General features: G+C 45.6%; 1 protein-coding gene across 1 annotated transcript in view; it reads right to left on the bottom strand.

Moving 5' to 3' along the window:
- CNTLN (centlein) overlaps positions 1-18,710 on the bottom strand; it is a 32,476-nt gene extending 13,766 nt beyond the window's left edge. Inside the window, exons 1-12 of the mRNA XM_078612694.1 lie at positions 18,046-18,710; positions 16,890-16,982; positions 15,200-15,288; positions 14,601-14,685; positions 13,895-14,029; positions 13,180-13,359; positions 10,899-11,032; positions 9,357-9,519; positions 8,398-8,562; positions 7,682-7,861; positions 7,100-7,228; positions 6,526-6,647 (exon numbers count right to left, since the gene is read on the bottom strand). Coding sequence (XP_078468820.1) covers positions 6,526-6,647; positions 7,100-7,228; positions 7,682-7,861; positions 8,398-8,562; positions 9,357-9,519; positions 10,899-11,032; positions 13,180-13,359; positions 13,895-14,029; positions 14,601-14,685; positions 15,200-15,288; positions 16,890-16,976 — 1,469 coding nt within the window. The 5' untranslated portion in view covers positions 16,977-16,982; positions 18,046-18,710. The remainder of the gene's footprint in view (positions 1-6,525; positions 6,648-7,099; positions 7,229-7,681; positions 7,862-8,397; positions 8,563-9,356; positions 9,520-10,898; positions 11,033-13,179; positions 13,360-13,894; positions 14,030-14,600; positions 14,686-15,199; positions 15,289-16,889; positions 16,983-18,045) is intronic.
- Between the last annotated feature and the right edge of the window lie 7,315 nt (positions 18,711-26,025).

Here is a 26,025-nt window from a genome sequence, read left to right as displayed (position 1 = left end):
CTTCTCTCGAATTGTGAGGGTTTCCCTTTGTCAAGGATTTTTTGTTCGATATCCATAATTTTTGTGTGATCAGTCCCTGGACTCTGTCCACGTACCCAAGAGTGTGATTTACTGTTACTTCCATATTTATTCTGTGGATCAACGTTTGTGAGTTTCGCTGGTGTCGCGAACACTGATTTCTCCTCCTTACGATGGTGTGAGGACATTTTTCCTCGTTTATTAGAGACGATTTCTCTCCTGTTTCCTTTCCGAATTTTTCCTCATTCCACAATCCCTGTCTGTATGCCTGAGTGGGAAGGCATGAGTCCTGTCCTGCCTTCTCTGCAGTTTTTGCATCGTGTTTGCCTTCGTTACATTTTATCCAGTCAATTAGTTTCCCTCGGGGTGTGTTCGTGTTATCGATACAGCTCCCTTCCCATATGTCTCTCTGACTGTACTGCTTTGCAGAGGTGTGGACTCGAGTCATGTGACTTGGACTCGAGTCAGACTCGAGTCATGAATTTGATGACTTGCGACTCGACTTGGACTTGCATAACAATGACTTTGTCCCACCTCTGCTGCTTTGTAACAGATCGATCGGTACGTTTTAATACGAGTTCCCAGTACCCCGTAATCCATTCAAAAATTATTCTTAATCCTAGCATCTCAAGTGTGGCGGGAGTTACTTTGACATTTCCTTTCAGAGTGCATATAAAACAATTATCTCACAGAGTGTAGTCAATTTGACTCGAGCTATTCTGTTATTTTCCGATTCAGAGTGCGTACCTCTAACACCATTTATCACAGGATGCAATCGGTTTGATACGATATTATCTTAATTCCACTGTCTCTGTTTCAACCTGCTATTCTGGGTTTTAACCTTAGAGGGCGTTTTTTTTGTTTACGCCCGATTACAATCACCATGCAATGTTCGATCACGATATACTGTTTAACATCCATGCAAAACACTGTCTGCGTGAGATCCCGGACGACGCCACCCATTATGTTGTATATGTTGGGTTATGAAATTTTGATGAAAATATTAAAAATTAATAATTTTACGAAAAATGCGCAAATCGCATTAATTATGTCAATGTATGTATTAACATGCATAACTTATGATGTGTGTAATTATATGCATAAAATATGATAATCGCGGAGATAATCGTAGTAATTTATGCGGATGCTTGCGATTATGTTACTGTGATCAGTTATGATAATTAGGCTCAGCTTCGTTTATCCAGTGTTATATCAATCAGGATAACACGATTATCATCGATTAAACGTTTATCGATTATCATAGTGTGTTTATGTTATTTTAGGTCTCCAGTTTCAGATCTCATCACAGGCTCCAGTTCTCAAGAATAAGACAGTTTTGCATGGACTTGGAAGAAACACTCGAGACTTGGTGTTAAGCAATTTTAATTCTAAACAAGCACATGACACTCTAGTATGCGAAAGCGAGTATACGTCAATAAATTAATGGGCAAGATTATGCAATTAACGAAATTGAATGACTAAAACATTTCTTATTCATGTAACTCGACGGCAGCAACTGCTTTGCACGATCAGTTGGTAGTGAATGCACCACCTCGAAATGGCAACCCTTTTGAAACGCAAAGATACATTTTTTTTTTTAAGTCTTATTCGTGTGCGTGCTGTGTGTGCGTTGTCCCCTCGTAATATTAATTAAATTTCTTAGAGCCGGGAGTTGTGTCGTTAGCTTGCGTGGTGTGGGAGGATACAACCCGCCGCCAGCGAAGTTCCTCTCTGGGTTGGGCGTGGCCGCAGCGAGCCCCTGCTGCTCCCTCGCTCGGACGTCTCTGCTTGTGCGCTCTCTCTCTCTCTCCACTGCTGGATGACGAGTTGGCACGATGCTCGGTGACGCCCGGTGACGTCCGAGTCGTGCTGCTCTTGCGCTCTCTCTCTCCCTCTACTGCTAGATGACGAGTTGGCACGACGCTCGGTGACGCCCGGGTCGTGCTGCTGCTGTGGCTCTCTCCTTGATCGTTGCCAACTTCACACGGACACTCGCCCTTGCTTCAGGCTGTGTTGGCTTGTGGCTCTGGACGACGCGGCTGTGCTTACTGGGTCGTTGGTCGGTGTGCGCCTCAAACACACTGCGCATTCGATGGCGCTGTCCTCCTCCTCACAGCCGTTTGACCAGGCTTTCTCCACTGCTTCGCGCTCTCTACTTTGCTCGCTTGGCGATCTCCGCCTTTCCTGCGGGTTGTTCGCTGGTCGTCACTCTGACGAGGAGCGATGCTTCGTTCGTGGCAGGGTGGACGTTGGCGTCTTTGTTGGCTTCACTCGCAGCTCGGCGACTCAGGGTAGCGATTCTTCTCAGGTGGTGCAGACCTCGGCTTGTTGCTGCACGTCGTTACCCCGCGAACCTCGTCATTCTGGATGACGAAAAACTTCTTCGTTGGCGGTGACGAGAGGAGGTGGAGCCGACGCCCCGTGACGAGATGGGGCCCAGAGCCCCTGACGATCTGCTTTGAATGGATTTTTCCTCGGCTTATATCGGGAAATTCCACTCAGTTTCCCGAGTTGTTCAAAGGCTGTCATAAAGCCTTCCTGTGGGGGTGAAGTTGTGCGTCCGTGTGTGTCGTGTCCGTCCGTGTGTGTTTGTCCGTGTGTGTTAGTCCGTATGTTTATTAGCTTTGAAGACACAGCTGTGTAATTATTCTGGAAGGAGGGGTGGGGGCCTCGTGACGGCGCCACCTAAGTTATCCATTAACCAGACCGACGATTGCGTTCGCATCGAGTTATAAAAAAAAAAATATTCTAATCCATGTTTTTGTTTCTGAATAATATTTGTCGCGAAAACCTACGCGTTAAGCGAGCTTAATGATTCCCTCCCTTGCTCGGGAATCATATCTTTGTCTCGCACAGCTCAAGTTGGAAGTTGGAAGTTGAAATGCGACTTATTTGCTGCTTAGTTCCATTGTGACTTGATTGCGAGCGACCCTGATTATGCCGTAACCGTGTTCACGGTGTTTCATCATGGCCCGATCTCCCCATAAAAATGTTATTTGCTCGCGTGTGCAATTTTTGCTGTCCGTGTTGCGGGGAGACAAAGACGGTTGTTTCCACGGTGGAAGCACCCGGCGCATGCGCTTATTTATTTATCTTCGGAGGCATGTGTTCCAACCTTTATTGGGGCAATCTCCTGGCCCCTGGTGTGTGGGTGTGGAGATCCTCTTCGGGAAAACAAATACGGCCGTGTTGCGTTCGGTTAATTATGAGAGACTTCTCCACCCTTAGCTCCTCTAGGAGATCCACTTTAATTCCGTACTTATTATTTGACTTCTTGTGATTATTTAATCTGATATCCCGGCTAGGAATTTTTGTTTTGGAGCAACCCAAGCCATCATTATTCTTTGATGCTTCGGCCCGGCCGCGTAGAAATTATTGAAGGTAAATAATGTCCGTATTTAATTAACAATTGATGAATCGCGACTCTGGTGCAGACTGTAGTCTGGTTCCCAATTGGAGTGAGGATAGATAATGTTTGCTTAATCTTCATGGCTAAGTTGGTAACTTGTTTATCTAACATGGTTCAAAACCCGTCTGTGCTTTTTGTCGTCAATGTTGTTTCCTTTGTTAAGAATATAATTATATATTTCGTCCGTGGTGCCTGGTTTTGTAAGGCTTTTTAACGAAAGGATGTCATTCTAACCCCCCGCCTGCAATTCTCCCCTCCCTTGTTCCTCTTGTGTGAAATTCGGGGAGTTTTTATGACCTTTATTGCCCTCTTTCATGCCCTCTAGCCCTTTGAGGTGAGGTATGCGCGCATCTGTGGGAGTGTGTGAGTGTGTTTGTTCCCCCATGTTGCCCCGTGTCTATAAAAAAAAAAATATTATATATGTTGGCAGAATAATCCTTAAAAAAATATTTTAAAAAAATAAAAAGGGGGTATATACACAACACCCGCAATCACAGCAGCGGCCTCGCCGCAGCGTGAGCCGCTCACATCGGGGAAGGCGGACCGTTTCCTTCGTGAAGGCTGCAAAGTATGATCTGTGTTTTGATTTAGAGAGCTGATCTTAAAGGTGCATTGAAAAACGTTGATACTCCGACTGATGCTCCTGCTTTTGTGGAGTGACTCATGCAGCCAGCTATGGTGGTACATGTTGTTTGTCGTTTATTGTGAAAATTCGGTCACACTGTTACATTGTGTTTATGGTTTTATTTTGGTGATTTTGAAAACGTTTTTTTTGTTTTGGCCATGTTTGTTTGTTGTAGTACGGACTGATGGCCTTAATCTAAGTTGTATTGTGGTTGTTGTTGTTTGACTTGCATCCCACTGGGATTTTTGCACACAGCGTTGGTGTACGGTGCTTTTTCTGCAATATTTAGCTGTCTTTTCTTGGATTTTCTGTTTGCACATAGTCACTTTAAAAGATGTTTTCTTGTTCATGTTTTTGTTTTTTGTTTGTTGCGGTTGCACCCGATTCAAGAGCCGAATGGCTCACAGGGCTATACCAAATAAATGAAACTGAATAAGACTTTAAAGTGCTTTTTGTGGGTTACACATTAACACATTGTGTCGGCAGGTGAAATCGATGTCCCTCCAGTACCCGCTTCATAGGGCTAAGAACCTTGCAGTGACAGATATTGTTTGGGGGGCTATTGTGAAGTGGTAGGAACTCATGTGGCCATGGTGCCTATGAATTGGAGTTGCAGGCCTGGGGTTCCCCCTCACTTCACGAAGTGGTTCAGGGGGTTAATACAATTAAACCATGTTGTCAAGTGCAACGAGTTAATGGTCACAACCTCATTGCCAAATGATGAATTGAAAAAAAAAAACATCGGGTATTCACTTAATTTGGTGTCTTGCAGCTTGATTGACAAACAACGCTTTGTAAATCATATTACAAAAAATACTGACGTGATGAAATGACGTATTAAAGTGATATCACCTTGATGGTTGACTGCTTGCTGACTTCAAAATAGAGATTTATTTGCCTTCTTATGTGATTCTAGATTTGAAGTTTTCGTGACTGCAAGGATCCATACTTTTTGGGTTTTTTCGGTAGTCACGTAGGTAAAAAATAAAATAAAAACAACTAAATTAAATCACGACGTTTCGGAAGCAACACAAGCCTCCGTCTTCAGGCGGAACCGCCACAGCAAAATTGCTGTATCTACAGCATATCTACAGCAATTTTGCTGTGGCGGTTCCACCTGTGATGCTTCCGAAACGTCATGATTTCATTTAGTTGCTTTCATTTTAATTTATTTTATTTATGTGATGCTGCTAGCATGAGTGGATTACAATTTGGATAAAAAAGCAGGAAAGTATAATAATGGAGATTTGCATTTAGAGGATGCTTAAATGCCTCAGCAACTCAACGCACCTTACATGAAGAGGACGCCCAGTTGCAGCTGTCCCTGTGCAACACAAGGTGTATCCAGTGCCTGCTATGCAAATAGGTATTGTCTGCCAATAGGGGAATATATTCCAATTTGGTTTTGCCCAATTAAGTGATTTGAGCATAATTCACACGAGCATACTTATCCTAATGCTTTTAACTTGAACGAAATTAAAAGTGAATGAACCAAGGCACGTACACTGCACGTACACTGCATGAATTATATTGAGATGCAATTGCATGTATGCATGTATGTATGGTGAACTTCTTTCGTACCGTACATAGCCAACCATGCTAATCGGAGGTGCAGGGGACGAGGCTCAAAAGAAAGCTGTCTCTGGTGTGGACCAATCAGTTTCAAGGACAATGCATATATGATCAGAATATGTTTTTTGTTTGCATTCTGACCACAAGCATTGTGGTTAATGCAGACATGATTCCTTGTAAAAGGTTTCAGTTTGGTGTTTAAACATCTTAACACAGCTGTTTTGTTGCCAGAAAAAAGGAGAAAAAACCTATTATCATATTTTGTTACTGGCAAAGGAGGTCCCATGATGGAGATTTAGACTCTATACAGATTTAGACTAAATAGATTAAGACTCTATACCGATTTAGAGTGTATACAGATTTAGACTCCATACAGATTTAGACTACATAAATGTATACTCTTTACAGATTTAGACTAAATAGATTTAGACTCTATACCGATTTAGACTCTAGACAGATTTAGATTCCATACAGATTTAGACTCTGCATAGATTTATACTCTTTACAGATTTAAACTAAATAGATTTAGACTAAATAGATTTAGACTCTTTCCTGATTTTGACTCTATACAGATTCAGACTAAATAGATTTAGACTCTATACCGATTTAGAATGTATACAGATTTAGACTCCATACAGAATTAGACTCCATACAGATTTAGACTGCATAAATGTATAGTCTTTACAGATTTAGACTAAATAGATTTAGACTCTATACCGATTTAGACTCTAGACAGATTTAGACTCCATACAGATTTAGACTCTGCATAGATTTAGAATCTTTACAGATTTAGACTAAATAGATTTAGACTAAATAGATTTAGACTCTATACAGATTTAGACTGCCGTTATTGTTGCAGTCGCGGCGCTGGCCCCACGACGGGGAGGCCGCCGTCACTGACCGTCCGTGCTGCTCCTCGGCCTGCCGCAGCTGCTCGGCGGCCACGCGGAGTTTGTCCTGCAGCGCATCGAGACGCTCGCAGCGCCGGTCGTGCGCCCGGCGCAGCTCCTCGCTCTCCTGCGCCTACGCCAGATGGGGCGACGATGAAAGCGGGAGCGCGGTGCTGCGCGATTTCACTATCACTACAAGCCACAATGTTATCATCGCCATCGCAGACAAAGGCAAACAAAGACTAAGATCCCCCGTGTAGCCTTAACAGACTGTTGGGGCAAGTGCTGTTAGCGAGTACCTATGAAGACCGGCACGGCTCACGAGGGGGTGGGATGGCCAGTACCAAGCCAGGCCGTCTTTGTCTCCCTAGTGGCGATGTTTACACACCGCACCAGGTACTCATTTGAGGCTTAGTCAACCGAGGGGAGGCCCAGGACCGATGCAGATAATCGTCACTGATGTTGGCCGTGAGCGGGAATAGAATTCGGGTTTGTGTTTAGTTTGTTGTCCTTCCCTCGCACCTCCGACTGGCTCGGTTGGTTACGTACGCTGCGAAAGAAGTTCAACATACATACACAACATACCTGCACCTGCAGCAGGTTCTCCAGGCCACGCACCCTGCCCTGCAGCAGGAGAAGCTGTGCTTGAGAGTCGGAGAGGCGCGACGAGCGAGTTGGCGAAAGCGAGCGGGCGCGTGTAGCGGCGTCTCTGCCCTGTGGAACGACAAGACACTTGCCCTCGCCGCCCTTGTCCCACAGATGCACGCAATGCTCTTGTACAAGACAATGTGATAACGCGGGGCAAACTTTCAATGTTGCGCCACTCAGAGGAGGGCCACCACAGCATCTTCAAGTGACGTCACTGGAATACCTTTTTAATGTATCCACAATATGACGCACTGGTGCGCTGCAAGATCTCGCCAACGGGGGCCAGTGTACGCCAGAGAATTGAAATGACAGTGCTTGGTCCAGTTGGAGGTTGGAAGAAATTTTGAAGGTGAGTCGGCAGTTTTATATTGACACAAGCCGACAAAAACAGCAGCTTCATCCTGGACCAAACCCACTTTGGAAAACAAAGTAAAATCACAGCTCGTAGTATTGTGTGTGCCATCTTCATGTAAATGTGAACAAATAGGACGAGCTTTGCTACTGCTGTGTGGCCAGCACCTGAGCGGTGGTGGAGGCGATGCTCTGCCGGCAAGGGCTTCTGTATCTCCCGTGCACCGGAGCCGTGGCCGGGTTTGACAGCTGAGCCAGCCTCGTGGTGACGTCATGCAGCCTCTCCTGCAGGGCCTCCTTGTCGGCGAGCAACATGTCCAGCTCGCGGGTGCCACTTGACTCACCCTGCTGCCAACACCAAGGCAAAGATCCCCCGTAAAGGCTTTTAAACAGACTGTTGGGGCAATTGCTGTTTAGCGAGCACCTGCGAAAGCTGACATGGCATACGAGGGAGTGGGTGGTCAACACCACGCCTGCCCAACTTTGGCTTCCCAATGCGGAAGTTTACCCGGCACTACGTACTCATGTAAAGCTGAGTTGACCTAGGGGAGGCTCAGGACTGGTTCAAACATTCCCCACGATTATTGGTTGTGAGAGGGAATCGAATTTTGGTTGCTGGGTTCGTAGCAGTGTGCTAACCACTACACTACCGCACCACATCCATATCTCACACACAAAGACACATATCCCCCCGTGCCGCCTCTTTATAACCTGTTGGGCCAAGGACTGTTAGCAAGCACTTATTGAGGCTGGCACGGATCATATTTTTCAGTTTTAAGAGCAGCAAAGCCATGGGTACCAACCTATTGTACAAACGGAGTTTGTTTTTGGATTACGTCTCACTTGTATTGGTTAGAAACCTCAAACTCCTGCATGTGAGTTACCTGCTGCATCCCAGTAAGGTTGGTTTGCCTGCTGCTGCTGCCGCCACCTCCGTCCTGCATCTGGTCTGGTTGCTGCGGTTGTGAGCTCGGGGTGCAGGGGCCATGCCTCAGTTGCACCACACTGGCCTTCAACGCCTCGTAGCGCAGATGCAGCTCATCGTGCATCTACAGACAGCAATTCGTATCATCATCATCATCAACGATGTCATCCTCTCTTACAGTTCTGCGACATAATAATCAACCTAGCATCTATACATGAACCGATTTTATCACTCCATCTCCGCGGTCGACGTCATCTGGTGCTCATTCCCACCAGCTTTTAAGTCTCGACTACTTGCCATTATCTCTTCAAGCGATGAGTCTGGCCCAAGCCCACTAGCAGTCAAAGTGACATTTAATCTGCATATCTTCTCTAACCCATGTGCTCCCCTTTCTGTCTCTCAATGTGATTCCAAGTAGGCATCTCTCAAGGGTTCTTTGCGAATATTTCAGCTCTTGTTCCATATTCTGCATCAATGTCCATATTTCTGATCCGTGTCACAGCAGATAATATATACACCAATTAAAAACAATTAGCGGCACGCCGCTCAAATAATTTACACAGGACGCAGCTAACTTGGCCACAAATCTATGGGGACCGTAGCCTCAGCCACAAAGTATCATCATCATCAACATCATCATCATCATCTTCTTGGTTCTTTCGGTAAAGTCACATAGAAGGGAAATAATACAATAATACAAATATAAAACAATAAAATTATCACGACGTTTCGACTGCAACACAAGCAATCATCATCAGGTGTGAAATCCACAACAAGATTTATTATTGTATTATTTTCCTTCTACGTGACTTTACCGAAAGAACCAAGAATATGAATCCCTGCAGTCACGAAAGCTTCAAATCAAAATCATCATCATCATCGCTATCCATGCGTGTGGTGGCACGCGCCCCTGTGCACCTGCTGCAGCGAGGCACTCTCAGCCCTGTGCGTCTCCTCCTGCTGGTGCAGCACCCGCTGCGTGTCGCGGGTCAGCTCCTGCAGCTGCTCCACCAGCTGCGACTGCTGTGCGGCGTGCTCCGCTTGCAGGCGCTGGTCGATCTGCAGCTCCTGCAGCTGCTCCCTGCGGATGGCAACAGGAGCATCGCTCGGTCAGCCTCAATAGCTGCTGAGACAAATGCTGTCAGTGAGCACCTATTAACCCTTTCCTGTTCCGAGACGTCAGCAAGTTGCTGGGTGTGGGTCCCGTTCACCGCTGAATTTTGGAACGCGTAAGCGGCTCAGCGTTAATTTTATTTAGAGAGGCGTAGTAGCGCCGTTATTCAAAAATACAACGTACTCACCGCAGAGAACTGTAGCGACAAGACCGCACTCTATGATAGCTAGCGCCAAACTGTGCCACACTCCCTCATGCATGGCCTTGTGGGAGCTTGGGTACCGATAAAGTTATTTTATTTTCGTTTTTTTTCCAGTTCCGAAATGGTTAAGGCCAGCATAAGCACCGCCTCCCCACTGATTGATATACAAACACCAGGTACATGTCATAGGCTGAGTTAACCTAGGTGAGGTGCAAGCCAGGATGTAATGTACATTGTCAGATATTTTATCAAGCCACGCCTGCAAAGCGTGGGGGCTAGATGATTATTCTTCACCGCACTGGTCAGTGTGGGTTGCTGAAGGTGGGTAGCATACGCGTAGGAGCACAGTACGCTACAACAATGTATATTGCTAAACTGCCCTCTGCTGCAACAAGCATTACCCAGTTTCAAACGTAGCTTCTGAGATCAGAGGAGTCTGGATGCATTCCGGTTGATGCGGTCATAGTTGCAGGGTGCAGTAATGGCGTGTAAATAAGTCAGGTGGAGTGTGGTGCCCCTGATATATTATTACGCCATTTGCTTATCGAGATGAGGCTCAGTGAATCTCATTGCTATATGTATTTGCAATTGAGTAATTAGTAAATAAAATGCCATTCGACTATTGGTACTGTAGTGATAACACTGTAGTGATGCAACACAGATATGACAAGCATGCTTCAGAAATGACAGTCGAGGGCACTTTCGATTACGCAACTAAAAGTCAAGTTTTGACGCTAGGAAATAACTTATCTCGTGGAGAAAACTTGAGACTCGTGTCAGACGGCCAGGGACACACACAGGCACGGTGTACAAAACAACAACGTCTTCGTGCTGTGTGGTTGTCGGCCACGGTGGCGAGATGTTAACTACCTCGCCTGGTATACAGGAGGTCGTGCGGTCGATCCCGACCCCTGCTGTATACTTGGAGTTTGCGTGTCTCTCTCCCCGCCGTCGCGTGGATTTTACTCCGGGTCCTCCGGTTTTTCCCTCCACATTTAGAATCAGCATCATGCGTTTATTTGGCTACTATACATCATTTGTGGCCAGGTTGCTTCTGAATAAAAGAGCTGTACAGTTCAGTGGCCCCTACACCTGGTAAAATAAAAATTAATAGTTTCAGGTTTGCATCTCCCTTTTGAGTCACCTTGTTTTGGCGAGCTCGGCGTTGCTGCGTGACAGCTGAGCCTGGCGTAGCGTCACCTGGGCTTGGAGCTCGTTGCAGTGATTGGTCCGCTCCTCCGCCTGCTGCCGCAACTCCCTTAACTCCTGTTCCAGTCTCTGAGCGCACGAGCACGACGAGGTAAGAGGTGAATTGCAAATACAGGTAGTCCTCTACTTACGATGGCGATGCGTTACGACGACCCAATCGTAAGTCAAAAATATCGTAAGTCAAAGATGGCCTAGCCTACCCAGGAGTCTTAAAAAATGGTGATAATTTAGCAAAGCAGAGCAATTTACAGTACCGTACTGTATAAACTATATACTGTATGTATGTATTAATTACAATACTGTATTGCACAGTAAAATGTAAAGTAAAAAAACAAGGTAAATTCTTAGCCTACCTATATGAACTGCAATTTAATATAATTTTTTTTCAGGAAACAATCCTATCTGCTATAAAGACTTTTAACATGCATTAAATGTATCGTATCGTGGTAACCCTAAAATGAAATCGTTAAAGCTATGTATCATACATGCATTGAACGTATCGTAACGTATCATATTGTACTGTACAGTACGCACCTGCCGCGCGAAATGTAAAATATTTTACAATTTTGTCGTATCGCTATCGCCATCGTAAGATCAAAATATCGTAAGTCGGACCATCGTAACTCGGGGACTATCTGTACAGTAAAAGCCCAATAATGATAATAATGAAGCGTCCCCCATTACACCGCGGATTTTGATCTACTGCGGATTCAATGCATGCAGCCCCTAAAAAATGATTCAAATTAACTTCTGTTTAATTCTGTGGAAGAACCAATTATAGTAAAAGCCCAATATAACGCGGGCATCGAGGGACATGAATAACACCCGCATTATTGGCTACTCGCGTTATAATGGAAATTGCACCCAAGGTCGCATTTTACATGTTAGTTGGGTGGCCATCATCGAGAAGGCACCTGTGGCAATGTGACTAATCGGGTACGCACACACACGTGCTTTGCAAAGAGGATGCCATGAATCACTCGCGTTCCCTCCACACACAACACAAAAACTCACAGGTGATTGACAGAACATCCCAAGTCCGGCTTTCCAGAAAAAACTAAACTCTTACTTACTGAATGTTTGAAATTACATGAGCAGCAATCGCAGCGGAATAATAATTATCATAATAATCACAGCCTCATTGTATTATACGCCTGCAGAGGGCAGCATACGCCAGAGGGATTTTACATGTAAATTTGAGTAAGGGGCCGTCCATAAATGACGTCACGCGATTTTGGACGATTTTGGACCCCCCCCCTCGTCACACGGCGTCACAAAAAGTCAGACCCCCCCTCAAATATGACGTTACAAAGCTCTGCCCCCCCCCCCAAAAAAAATAAAACATGCTTCAAATCGCTTTAAACTATTGTCATTGTAGTGCATTTTTAATGTGGCGCTGCACTCTGATGTTGTAGGAGAAAACATTTATTAAAAAGTCTATTTAATTAAGTAGAACGTGTTGTCTATATTTATTTAAAGTTGCACATTTTAATGTGACGTCACATTTTTAAACCCCCCCGCCCCTCGTCACAAATGTCTGACCCCCCATTCCCCCCTACGTGCGTGACGTCATTTATCGATGGCCCTTAATGTCCCTATTTGTAAATACACAGTGTGTGTCTTTTTCGAAATGATGTATCTTACATAAAGATATCTGTGGGTTCAGCAACTTTCCAGGGTGCATTTTTCATTATAACGTGAGTAGCCAATAACCCGAGTGTTATTCATGTCCCCCTGATGCCCGCGTTATATCGAGCTTTTACCGTAATTGGTTCTTACACAGAACTTGATGGCTGCATCGTGAGAGTAAGAATGGATATTTATCAAAGAATCCATTTATGCCTATGAGCAAATTACTTGCAATGAGCCAGATCTCGTCAGATCTCGGAAGATGAGCAGCATTGAGCCTGTAGAGTGTTCGATGGGCAACCACCACGCCTAAAACAGCTGTGCTAGGTTGCTGCAGGCCTACGGTATCAGCAGAGGACATCGTTGTACTGTACTATACTTCTATATCTGAGCTCCCTGCCTTCACCGAACGTGAAGTACAATAAAATAACCCCCATGACCCGCATGGCATGGGAGGGGCCCTCATCCAGCAGTGGATATCAAAAGGGCTCTACTTGTACGATAACCAGTTAAACGTGTCTACGACTGACATCGGCTGTGGTTACGGAAGGAGCGAATGTAAACGGCGTCCCCGGCGGCCTCCTCACGTTCACGTTCTGCTCGGCCGCCTCCTGCTGCTGCCTGCTTTGCTCCGCGCGGCCGCGCAGGGTCTCCACCTCCACCGCCAGCTGCGTGCAGCGCTGCTGCAGCTCCTGCCTCTCACCGTCGTGTCCCTGCAGCAGCCGCTCCGTCAGACGCTCGCTCTGCTCGTGCATGGCCTGCAGCTTCTGCAGACCCAAACGCGCGATTCGCGCGCCGCACACGCGGCGGTAGGGATCGTCACACACGAAGTGGGGGCGGGCAGCAGAGGTCGCAAACGGGTTTTGATTCCTTACGCGTACCCGGCCGCACCAGGGTCGCAAACGGGTACCCGTACCCTATCCGATAACCGGCTACCCGTACCCGGCCGGGTATCGGGTAGGGTACGAGTACCCGATTGCAACCTCTGGGATGAAGCCATGTTGCAGGCGCGGGTGGGTTGATTCTAGGAACTTGAATTGTGAGAAGAGACAAGACGTTGGGAAATGAGTGACAAACGGTGACTCACCAGTGACTCACGGCCTATCCGTACCCGTACCCGTACCCGGCCGCACCAGGGTCGCAAACGGGTACTCGTACCCGGCCGGGTACGGGTAGCCAGGTATCGGGTAGGGTACGGGTATCGGGTACCCGATTGCGACCTCTGGCGGGCAGCGCAGCTGAGTAGAGGGTGAGCGTGGAGGTTGGCATGATGGCGAGCGGTGAGGTGAGGAGTCCGCTCACCTGCAGCTCTGCGCGTTGCTCTGCATACTGCGCCTGCAGGCTCGACAACTGCTGCTGCAGCGCAGCGTTCTGCTCGTCCGTCGCTTGCTTCCTCTGCACAACATTGCTCACCTCCTGCTGCTGCCCTCCAACACGCTGAAACACACCGGCATGTCAGGTCACTCAGTCGGGCAATCGATTCATCTATGGGTCGGTTTGGTTGTCACCAAAATGTCGGCAGCCTTCGTTCAAACAGTTGACAGCCCAATGACAAAGTAAATAAAAACAATGTTATTGTCTCCCAACACAAACAACATCTGGGGTCCTGAGTCAGTGGTGGGAATTACACATACCTATGGCAGGGACTAGTCTATACAAAAAGCAACTACTGTTGTCTTTTTACAGAATCATATCTGTGGGAGTGTATTATGATTGGCACGGTTGGCTACGTACGGTGCGAAAGAAGCGAAAGAAGTTCAACATACATACATGCAGTGTTTTAGCAGTATTGTGGCAGGAGTGAAAGTTCCACATTCCGACGCCTCACACTCGTGCAGCCATCGGACAACCACTTTTCAGACAGTAGTACTCAATGCATTAACCCCTGAAAGATAATGAGCCGAATTGAACAGTGCCATCCAAGCGGACAGGGTACCGTGTAGGTGGTGCATGTTGCCCATTGGCAACCGCAGAAAGTGACGTGACCATGAAAGTCCAAGGACCTCACCTGCTCAAGTTCGAATATCTTGTTGTCTTTGACCTGCAGTATCTCCAGCACCTTCCTGTCCTTGTGCTCAGCCTTCTGCTTCTCCCTGCATCCCACAATGCGATGTAAGTTCACTATAATGTACTATTTAGTTTTTTTTATCAATTTAGTGGATGTATCTTATTTTATTTTCATGACAATTACAATCAACTCACGATGAATATCCTGAAAATGTCAATGGTTTCCAAAATAAAAAATATGCTCATTTTAATACCACGTAAAATGTGTTTAATTCTATTTTCCAACATAAATTAGTATTATGTTTGGATACAATTCTTCCAAATAATTTTCGGTTTTCTCAATCGAGTTAGCATACAAACCGATGGAATACAACACAAGCCCATGTAGAATTACTGCATACAGCATTTAAATGATCGTCTTCCAAGATGTTGTATGCATTGCCATGTGTCACACACCTCCCCTGCCTTCTCTCAATCCTTTCCTTTTTATTTCCACACTCACTCCCTCCCCCACTCCTGCACCACCACCTTGAGATGTGGCAGTTCAACGTTCCAAAAATTAAAATTGTACGATAAGATATCGGCTAAGAGGAGGAGCACCTTTCCAGCACCAGGCTGATAGCTTGAGAGACATCTGGATTGGCCACCTGGAGGCGCTTCCACAGGGACCACACAAACTCCTTGTCTGCCTGCAAACATTATCACTCCATCAGTTGGCATGCTTACATCATTCCGGTCAAAATCACAATTCATGCGGTACAGCACCTCCTATTAGCACGGTTGGCTACGTACGGTGCGAAACAAGTTCAACATAAATACGTACATACCTGAGGTTGTTTACACTATAAAAGAGCTTCTGGATTGTGTAAGCCAAAATTCATCATTGCAAAATCAAGTATGCAACAAAGCCAAACAATTAAACACTGTAGGTAGGCAGAGGTTTGCTCAGGTTAATTTCTCAATTCTAGATTTGAAGCTTTCGTGACTGCAAGGATTCATACTCTTAGTTTTTTCGGTAAAGTCACGTAGGTAAAAAATGAAATTAAAATTAATACAAATACATTTTAAGTTCATTTTTTACCTACGTGACTTTACCGAAAAACTACGAGTATAACTTCTCAATGGTCCTTCTAACTATTTAATAATGCATATTGTACATATTCCTTTATAACAAAGTGCTAAGATCCAGAGGTGTGGACTCGAGTCATGTGACTTGGACTCGAGTCAGACTCGAGTCATGAATTTGATGACTTGCGACTCGACTTGGACTTGCATAACAATGACTTTGTCCCACCTCTGCTAAGATCTGGGGTTAATACATTACAATTAGAGCAGCATTGCTAGATACAATAGAAATTATACTGTGATTACAATTTATGGTAAATTAACAATTTCAACTATACTGTAATTGGCCTCAGCTCAAGTTGAGGGTAGCCATGTTACTGCTAATGCAGTCCCCCTGAGGTTTTGTAGTAAATTTAAAACAATGTCGTATTTATATTCTTGGTTCTTTCAGTAAAGTCACGTAGAAGGGAAATAATAAAATAATATAAATATAAAACAATAAAAATTCTCACGACGTTTCGACTGCAACACAAGCAATCATCATCAAGTGTGAAATCCACAGCATGATTGCTTGTGTTGCAGTCGAAACGTCGTAAGAATTTGTATTGTTTTATATTTATATTATTTTATTATTTCCCTTCTACGTGACTTTACCGAAAGAACCAAGAATATGAATCCCTGCAGTCACGAAAGCTTTAAATCAAAATGTCGTATTTGCTTCAATACAGCTTAGCAAGTTGTGGTTAAAGGCACACTACAGGAACGTTGAGTTGGTGTAAATGCAAAGTTTACCATAAAGCAGAGTAAGTTAGCAGTTAGTATCTTGGCGACACGGTGGCGAGGTGCTATCTCGCCTGGAATACAGGCCGTGCGTTTGATCCTGACCCAGACGATGCCTGTACATATATTTGGAGTTTGCATGTCCTCCCCGTGGTCGCGTGGATTTTTCCCCCGGGTCCTCCGGTTTTCCCCTCCACATTTAGAAACATGCGTGAAGAGCGTTTGGTTGCAATACATTTCTACGTGATAAGCCACTTCGTTGAGTTATCATTTGTGGCCAAGTCGCTTCTGAAAAAAGAGCTATAATACAGCTCAGTGGGCCCTTGGTAAAAAAGAAAAAAGGATTTTAAACTTGCCAATAAAATAACGGAAAAGTGTGAAAAAGACTGATGACAATGATGGTGTGAACTATGCGTGAGTCACGAGTAGCACCCATCCGTCTCACCTGACATTGTACCAGCTCCTCCGACAGCTGCTTCACTTCCTCCTCCAGCTGATGCACACCAGCCTGGCTCGGCTTCTTAGAAGCCATGGATGGCTGCAAGGTGTGGGCAAAACGTGACATTGTCAGTCAAACATTTTTTTTGACCTTACAATTCACCTTCTTTACTTAGCTCCGTTATACTCTGCGTTGTTATTGTAAAAACAGTGTAGATTTGTTGTTTTAAACATAAAAAAATATTTTCTTGTGTTCTAAATTGCATGATGTAAGACATGTGGCCCTTGCAAGAGGCAATTCATCACGTGTCTCATCAGGTCTGCATTTCATCTCCTGGTTGAATAAAGGATACTACCAGCTGAATATAGACACTGTGTAATCCACTTGGTGTCTCTGTGTGCTCGTGTGTGCCGTTCCGGCCTTCATAGGTGCTACTCGCTAACAGCACTTGCCCCAACAGTCTGCTACACGGGAGGTTATTTTGTGTTAGATCGCGTAACTATATAAATGTGTCGTTACAACCCGCCACCACCCGACACAGCCAACTAGTAAGGGTTGTCACGTCAACAGAACGTGGCCAAATCGTCACTAGTACAGCAACACCGGTTGTGTGTTGGAGAGCCAAGCCACAACATTTACAATCTGAGTACGACGACGTTTCCGCTACACGGGGGATCTTTGTCCGTATTGACATTGTGGCGAGCTGGGATTGGCGAGTCACGGCCAACAGTCACCAAGGCAGACTGACCAGCGCGGTGAAGTATGGTCAAATGACCGCCACGCCCAGCAGCGGGACAGAGCGGTCACCGTGCTGAGCTGTCACCTGTTCCGTGCTGAGTGGTCACGTGTCCCGTGCTGTCCCCTGTCACGTGCTGAGTGGTCACGTGTCCCGTGCTGTCCCCTGTCACGTGCTGAGTGGTCACGTGTCCCGTGCTGTCACCTGTCACGTGCTGAGCTGTCACGTGCTGTCACCTGTCCCGTGCTGTCACCTGTCACGTGCCGTCCCCTGTCACGTGCTGAGTGGTCACGTGTCCCGTGCCGTCCCCTGTCCCGTGCTGAGCTGTCACCTGTCACGTGCTGAGCTGTCACGTGTCCCGTGCTGTCCCCTGTCACGTGCCGTCCCCTGTCACGTGCTGAGTGGTCACGTGTCCCGTGCTGTCACCTGTCACGTGTTCCGTGCTGTCCCCTGTCACGTGCTGAGTGGTCACGTGTCACGTGCTGTCACCTGTCACGTGTTCCGTGCTGTCCCCTGTCACGTGCTAAGTGGTCACGTGTTGTCACGTGTTGAGCTGTCACGTGTCACGTGTTGAGCTGTCACCTGTCGCCTGCTCCGCTTCATTTACCGGCGCCCGCGGCGAACCGCGCCGGGCGCGCCGCCCGCGACCGTCGCCATAGCAACGGCGGACCCAACCCCCCCCCCCCACCGACCCACTTCAGCACCTGATGCGATCGAAACGTCGCGATTTATTTTATTTTCTACCTACGCGACTTTACCGAAAGAACCAAAGGGCGTTGATCCCTGCAGTCACGAAAGCTTCAAATCTTCAGACTAAAATAAATCCGCACTAAACGTCCACACGCTGACGGGGCGGGCAGGGCTCATGGGCTGGCGCTCGAGTGAGTTGCTAACTCGCCACTTTAAATCTCCGCGCGGTGTCGAAGAGCTCCCTCAGAAGTCTCCCTCAGAGCCTCACCACGAGCCTCACCATGAGTCGCTCACCACGAGCCTCACCCCGAGCCTCACCCCGAGCCTCACCACGAGTCGCTCACCCCGCGCGCGGGGACCGCCGACCGAGAGAGCCCGCGGCCGTTTGAACGGAGACCTAATTTACGGCAAGCCGTAAGGGCGGTCACGTGGGGCGACAACGTCTTGTGAAAGGAGTAGAACCCGAGGGGCGTGACTCGCTTTTACGACACGTCGTGAAGGAGTAACGAGAGGGGCTTCACGAGAAGCCGTGAAATAGAACGTGAAGCTTTAACGCGCTTCACGACAAGCCGTGAAGAAGTATCGATAAGCGATGCGCTTCACGACACGTCGTAAAGAAATAGCCAGAAGTATAATCACTACACGTCGTAAAGTGGTATCGATCCACGCTTTGACGGCTTTGTGTTGCACCAATGCGGCTGAATCTTGACTGAAAGCTTTCGTGGCTGCAGGAATTCGCTAAAGTCACGTACATATGTTCAAATTAATGAAAAGAAAATAAACTAAAATTTATTTTTATTTAATGAAAATAAAATTACCAAAAAGTACTTTTTTTATTTGAACCTATCTACGCAACTTTACCGAAAGACACAAAGAATATGAATGCGGCTGAGTTTGATGATTCACTCCCCCAAGGCCGTGCGGACGATGGTTTGTGTAAAAAAAAATACTTGCATTTGTGGAGAAATAAAACAGAATTATGCTGTTAACGTGTTCCAGCAGTGAATTTACAATATCACTCCCACGCACTGACTTTTTATAACAACAAGAGGTCTTTCATGAGCAATTTTGAATCTTGTAAAACGTATTTTTATATTTTTTGTTCTTTCGGTAAAGTCACGGAGAAGGGAAATAAAATATAAATATAAAACAAAAAAGTATTAAAATAAAATAATATGTATTATTTTATTATTTCCCTTCTACGTAACTTTACCGAAATAACCAACAATATGAATCCCTGCAGTCACGAAAGCTTTAAATCAAAACGTATAATTTTGCCATAGAAATGTGTAGTTCCACAATTTCCTCGGGGCCAAAGCAGACCCTGAAGCCATCGGATGCTGAGATGCCAATTCAAGTAATACATCTAATACTATAATCACTCAGGAATGTCTGTCCTTCACGCTCGTGACATCACTCCACATGGAGTACTCCCCCCCCACCCTCACAAATAACACTGTGTAACAAAAAAAAATTGTTCCTGGGTAGTAAGTGTTATTTCGTAATTGCTTATACCTCAAAAGTACAGAAAATGGCTGTTATTCCCCACAAACTGTGCTTTTGTGACCAGGACAGTGATATTTAGAAATGTACCTATTTTAAATGAGAAAACGTGGTGTGCATTTGTGTCATTCCTTCGCGTAAAGTCCTGGTCACAAAAGCAAAGTTTGTGGGGATTAATAGCCATTTTAATACTTTTCAGGCATATTATTACCTACTATAATGAGCCAAGAATGTCTGTGTGCAACGCTCGTGACGTCACTCCACGTCAACCAGCCCCCCTCATTAGTAATCATGAACAGGTTACGTCCTCCACATGGACCCCCCTAATTAATAATCACGAGCACGTGACGTCACTCCACATCGAACAGCCTCCTCATTAATAATCATGAAGAGGTGACGTCCTCCAAATAGACCCCCCCATTAATAATAATTAGCGGCTGACGTCACTCCACATGGGGGGGGCGAGGCGCCTCCTCCCCCCTCCTCGGCGTCCACTGACAACCCTCACTACAAAGGCAGAACCCTCACGTCACGCGATCTCTATAACGCTTCTTCTTGGTTCTTTCGGTAAAGTCACGTAGAAGGGAAATAATAAAATAATAAAAATAAAGCATAATAAAATAATTCTCACGACGTTTCGGGAAGACAGACTCTGTCTTCTCGACAGACCTGTTCTCCACCTGAGGACGGCTGCTTGCGTTGTGGCCGAAACGTCGTGAGAATTATTTTATTATGTTTTATTTTTATTATTTTATTATTTCCCTTCTACGTGACTTTACCGAAAAAACCAAGAAGATGAATCCCTGCAGTCACGAAAGCTTTAAATCGAAATTTTACTCTATAACGCTGTTGAGACATCAAAGTAAAAAGGACGTCATGATGAATAAGGGATTAGAATCTTGAAATGAAATAGGTCTGTGTCACCGCGCCCTTACATATTGCACACGCAACACAAAAAGTACATTTTTTAGCGCGTTCTAAAACACGTTCCTTCGGAGTGGGCAGGTAGGAACTTGGTTGGACAGCACGTTCGTGCACGACAGAAAGCTCGCGGCCACGTGACGCACTTCAACCAATCCGGGAGCGTACTACATGTTTGGGAGGGGCTATGCACGACAGACAAATAATCCCTGGTGGGCAGTGTGGAACTGTTGTTCCGACCTGTATTAATGCAATTAATATCACGTCGCGGTTTGTTTTTCGCTTGCAAGTTTTAGATTTACTCCAATACACCCGTCCTTGGACGGGCAAAAGGCTCGTGCTGTATATTGCTGCTGCTGATAAACCATTGCACTTCTCTCTCATACAGATTTTGGACACAAGGTGGCAGCTGATGTTCGGTAAAAATGTTAATCGTGTGTTTGCTCTTCATTCCCCTGCTGCGGCTGATGATGCTCCTTATTCATGCACGGTATTCAACAATTTCAGCGAGGTACAGTATTCTATGGAAGAGCACCCCTAGTAGTGAAAGAGCAGCCCATGCTTGTAGCACAGGTGGTTAAATATTGTATTAGATTCAGGCAGAAGCGTTTTTTCTGTTCTTTCTTTTTTTTCTCCACTCCATCTCTTTTTTACATTTCTCTCCTAGTCCCTTCATGCGTCCTACATTTACAACTGTGGGTCTCTGACGTGCAGGTTTGTTAAGATCATCAACTTTACACACCAACGTCAACTAAGAGTTCTGGAGACAGACACTTCCCTTAGTCACAGACCCCAGCTGACGCCATCACAATCTGAATCTAATCTTGACTGAAAAAACCTGGGATCTCAACTCCATTTTAGTTTTCTGTCCAAAGTTTGAGTCCGTCTCAACCTGGACACCACATTCTCTGGAGGTCCCTTCGTGGCATAGCATCATCTCAGGATATATTTCGAGGACTGGACATTCTCCATTACACCTGAGACATGGCCACAATGTCGAAAGCCTGTAAAGAAGAGCTCTTAAATTTGTTCGCGAACATCGGACGCTGACCGTTGTGTCACCGGATCCGAGCAGCACTCTTACAGGATGCGAGGGTGGCCCAGATGCAGAGGTCGCAAACGGGTTTTGATTCCTTACCCGTACCCGTACCCGGTCGCACCAGGGTCGCAAACGGCTACCCGTACCCGTACCCGACCGGGTACGGGTAGCCGGGTATCGGGTAGGGTACGGGTATCGGGTACCCGGTTGCGACCTCTGCCCAGATGGCAGCTTGGGAGGGTGCTCGACTGGCAGCCGTGAGGGGTGCCCGGTGGCCAGCAGGTCGCCAAGGCGGCCTGGCTGCCGGTCGCAGATGGTGGCCAGGCCGGCAGTCCCAGGGGCAACCCGCGTTGTGGGTGCCACCAGGCTGCTGGTCACATGGGGGCAGCTTAGGTTGTGGGGGCAGCCGCAGCCATCAACTGGACTGGTGGTCGGGATATCCATCAAGTGGGCGGCTCACATGTGAGCTTCCAGAACAATGCAGCTTTGTGTGACTTCAACAGCAGATACATATAAGCTCCTGTGCTATCTTGAAGAGGCAGTAGCGCAAATCTAGCAAGGAAGGACTTGTGGCTGCACCTCAGAGCTCTACATCATCCGTGACTTGTCCAGTGTGCCACAGAGAATTCCGGGCTTGGATTGGCCTGTTCAGCCATCTGCGCACTCATCAAAACCCAACAAAATGACAAACGTGCCATGGTCATCATCAGCTATGATGGACGAACAAGAGAGAGACATATATATACACAGTGATACCTCGATGTACGAAGAAGATGCGTTTCTGGAGATTTGAATAACTGGAGTAGCACATTATCGACACCATTCAGCTGCAAGGGCAAGGTCATCGGAAACCCTCAATATAATCGTAAGTAGTATTGCAGTAATGTAATTTTCGAATTAAAGAGTACTTACAAAAATACTTTTAAATGCTGGATAATCGATATGAATGAAGACGTTCATTTGTATGTCTCATCAACTTCCAGGGTACTTCCCGACAAGGTAGAACGATACAATTTGGTACATAGGTAGCTTTTAGGACAAAACACATTTTAAGGCCCCCAAATCTCGATTTTAAGCGCCCCATAAACATGTTTGTGCGTGACATTCAGAAACCGTCCAAAATATGAGATTGCGGTAGTTTTTCCTTGGACAGCATTAAACAGAAAATAAAATTAAAGCGAGAACCAATGTTCTATCTTATATTGTTTTTTTAAAGATATTTCGGCTTCAAGCGGTTTTGAACGATTTAATGATCTTCAAATCTGAATAATAAAAAAACGGTAAACGCTAGGCCCTTCCCCTCGTGGAGTATTAAGTTAATTAGTTTTTGTTCTTTGTAATAAAAAAAGAACGGAATCTTTAAATTGGGCAGTTTCCGATGGGTACGCCTTTAAATATAAGAAGTTGTATCAAGTCGTCAACAATTTTAGTTTTTGTGTGAAAAAATACACTTTTTTGGAGTAGTTATTAGCGTCTGATCATAGATAAAAAAAAATTGGAAAATAATCACATCAGGTTCGTAATTATATTATTGAAAACGTTTGCCTAGCGAAAACAGGCTTTGTGAACTAATATATATAAAAGCATGAAATCAGGAACTGGAGTAGCCGTTTCCTTGTTACTCGTCCAAAAGTGCTTGATCTGCTCAGTGTGATTGTCATCAAACCTAGTGGCTCTGTCATTCTGTAAGGTTGTGAAGTCCGGCAAATCAGTTGAGCCGTCGTGTCTTTCAATGGCCAGATCCATCCCGGGTATCCAGGGGCGGTTGTTGTTGTTGTTCATTCCGTTGTCTGTGGCGCCTGGAGGCACGGCATCTGACAGTCGTAATCAGCGCACATGTTGGCGATAACGTCTTGTTTAACACTCGAGAGGCCTTCGACATTTGCAAATATTGTCAGGGTCATTCCTGACGAGGGGCCTTTTTTGACGACGCGACTGCATTGACCTGCAGGCATAGTAATCATTTTGTGGCGGTCGGTGGTCAGCAGGATCCGACGATTCAAAGAGTTTGACAGGGCCTCGCAAACGTGAACGCTCCTGCATTGGTCCCTTCTGGATAATAATAATAGACTGACAGACCAGTCGCTGATAGGGTCTCCAGACAATAGGCTGACAGACTGATTTCTCAAGGGTTTCCATACAACAGACAGATGGTTGTTTGATAGGGTCTCTCTGCAACAGACTAACATACTGGTGTCTCATGAGGCTTCTAGATAATAATAATAATGGACAAACCAGTCCAAATTTGTTTTCTCCAGACAAATTTTTATCAAATATATAACAAATACATCTCACTCATCATGGAGTCGAGGGGTATGTGAGGCAATTACAATGAGAACACAGAGTACACATTTAATGACAAGTGAGGAAACTTAATTATTTTTGTTCATTATTTCCAAATTACCTAATTTGGAGCAAGGCCAGGAACATTATTTTCCAATTAAACCTCGCTGCTGGATTGCTTCCCTTGACTCAGAGGGGGTTTACGAACGGTCTCTCTTTAGGGGTTCATAATGGGCAGGTCAGAGCCAATATTCCAGTGTCTTGTGTTTCTAGGTTTGACCCCAAGGCAACCCTGCAGTGTGACCTTGTGTACAGCGGGAACGTACACACACTCAGGGTGTACGGTCAGTTAATGTTAAACACATTTTAGACATTTTTTTTATTTAAAGCTTTCGTGACTTCAGGGATTCATATTCTTGGTTCTTTCGGTAAAGTCACGTAGAAGGGAAATAATAAAATAATAAAAATATAAAACATTAAAATATTCTCGACGTTTCGACTGCAACACAAGCAATCGTCATCAGGTGTGAAATCCACAGCAAGAAAATTGGAAAAAAGTGACTTTTTTTCTTAACGTCAGCACCACGGACAGCGATTTGGCAGTTGGTCAGATGGACGAGTCCATCTATGTTCGGAAAAGAGGAGGGAGGAGAAGAACAAAATGGAATGCGGTCTGAAAGTCACTGTGAGCGTGAACACACTTTAAACATGTTAAACGCTCAACAGAATGGAGCAATGCGTCAATCTGCTTGTGTCTGTCGCGCATTCTGCCGTAGTTCTCGCTCCTCGGAAACGACGAGGCAAGGGGCCGTCCATAAATGACGTCACGCACCTGGGAGGGGGGGGCAGTTTGAGAAATGTGACGTCACGTTAAAATGCGCAACTTTAAATAAATATAGACAACACGTTGTACTTTATTAAATATACTTTTTAATAAATGTTTTCTCCTATAACATCAGAGTGCAGCGCCACATTAAATACGCACTACAATGACAATATTTTAAAGCGATTTGAAGCATGATAATTGGTTTTTGACCCTTCTATCTGGCAACAAAACTGACACCTTTTTACAAGGAGTCATGTTTGCATAGACCGCAATACCTGCAGTCATAATACAAATAAAAGACATAACTTTGATAATGTGCACTGTCCTTGAAGTTGATTGCAGACATGACTCCTTGTAAAAGGTGTCAGTTTTGTTTCCAGATAGAAGGGTAAAAAACCAATTATCATATTTTACTGGCAAATGAGGTTCCCATAGTGTAAGCGATTTGAAGCATGCATTATATTTTTTTTGGGGGGGGGGGCAGAGCTTTGTGACGTCATATTTGAGGGGGGGTCTGACTTTTTGTGACGCCGTGTGACTAGGGGGGGGGGGGTCAATAATCGTCTAAAATCGCGTGACGTCATTTATGGACGGCCCCCAATACCACAAGAAACCTGCTGCATCCGGGCTCTGGAGACCACCTGGAGAAGATTCGAGGCGCGCGTTGACAACTTTTTAAAAGCTATTAACATGACATTTGTCATCACGTCACTGTGTATTATTACCCGTTCTTTTGCCATTAAAAACGATAGTCCCGTGTGAGTGTTAACATTTTATTGAATCACTCTGTCCATCAGCCGCTCCGCCTCAAGCCCCGTGGCTCTCTGTGTCACCGACGGGATCGGATCTTGCGCTTGAACATCTATGAACTTACCACACCTGTGATTGATTGCATCTTGATTGCATACTTGATTAACGAATCGATCATTGAAGATGGATGGATGGGCGATGTGGCCCACACTTATTTGACTTTGCCGCCGAGGTCTACAAACAGCGTTGTTCAGATCTCACCCCACGCCCCACCACCACCACCGCCGCCGCGTGTTTGGAGTATAAATCTCAATAAATGCGTGACAAATCAGGGTGTCACTAAAGTGCCAAGAAGGATTTTTTCACTTGGACGTAACCTACGTTCACGAAATAT

This window comes from Lampetra planeri, chromosome 39 (genome assembly GCF_965212315.1).
Source record: "Lampetra planeri chromosome 39, kcLamPlan1.2.h2, whole genome shotgun sequence".
Classification (NCBI taxonomy): Eukaryota; Metazoa; Chordata; class Hyperoartia; order Petromyzontiformes; family Petromyzontidae; genus Lampetra; species Lampetra planeri.
This window is presented reverse-complemented; position numbering and strand designations above follow the sequence as displayed.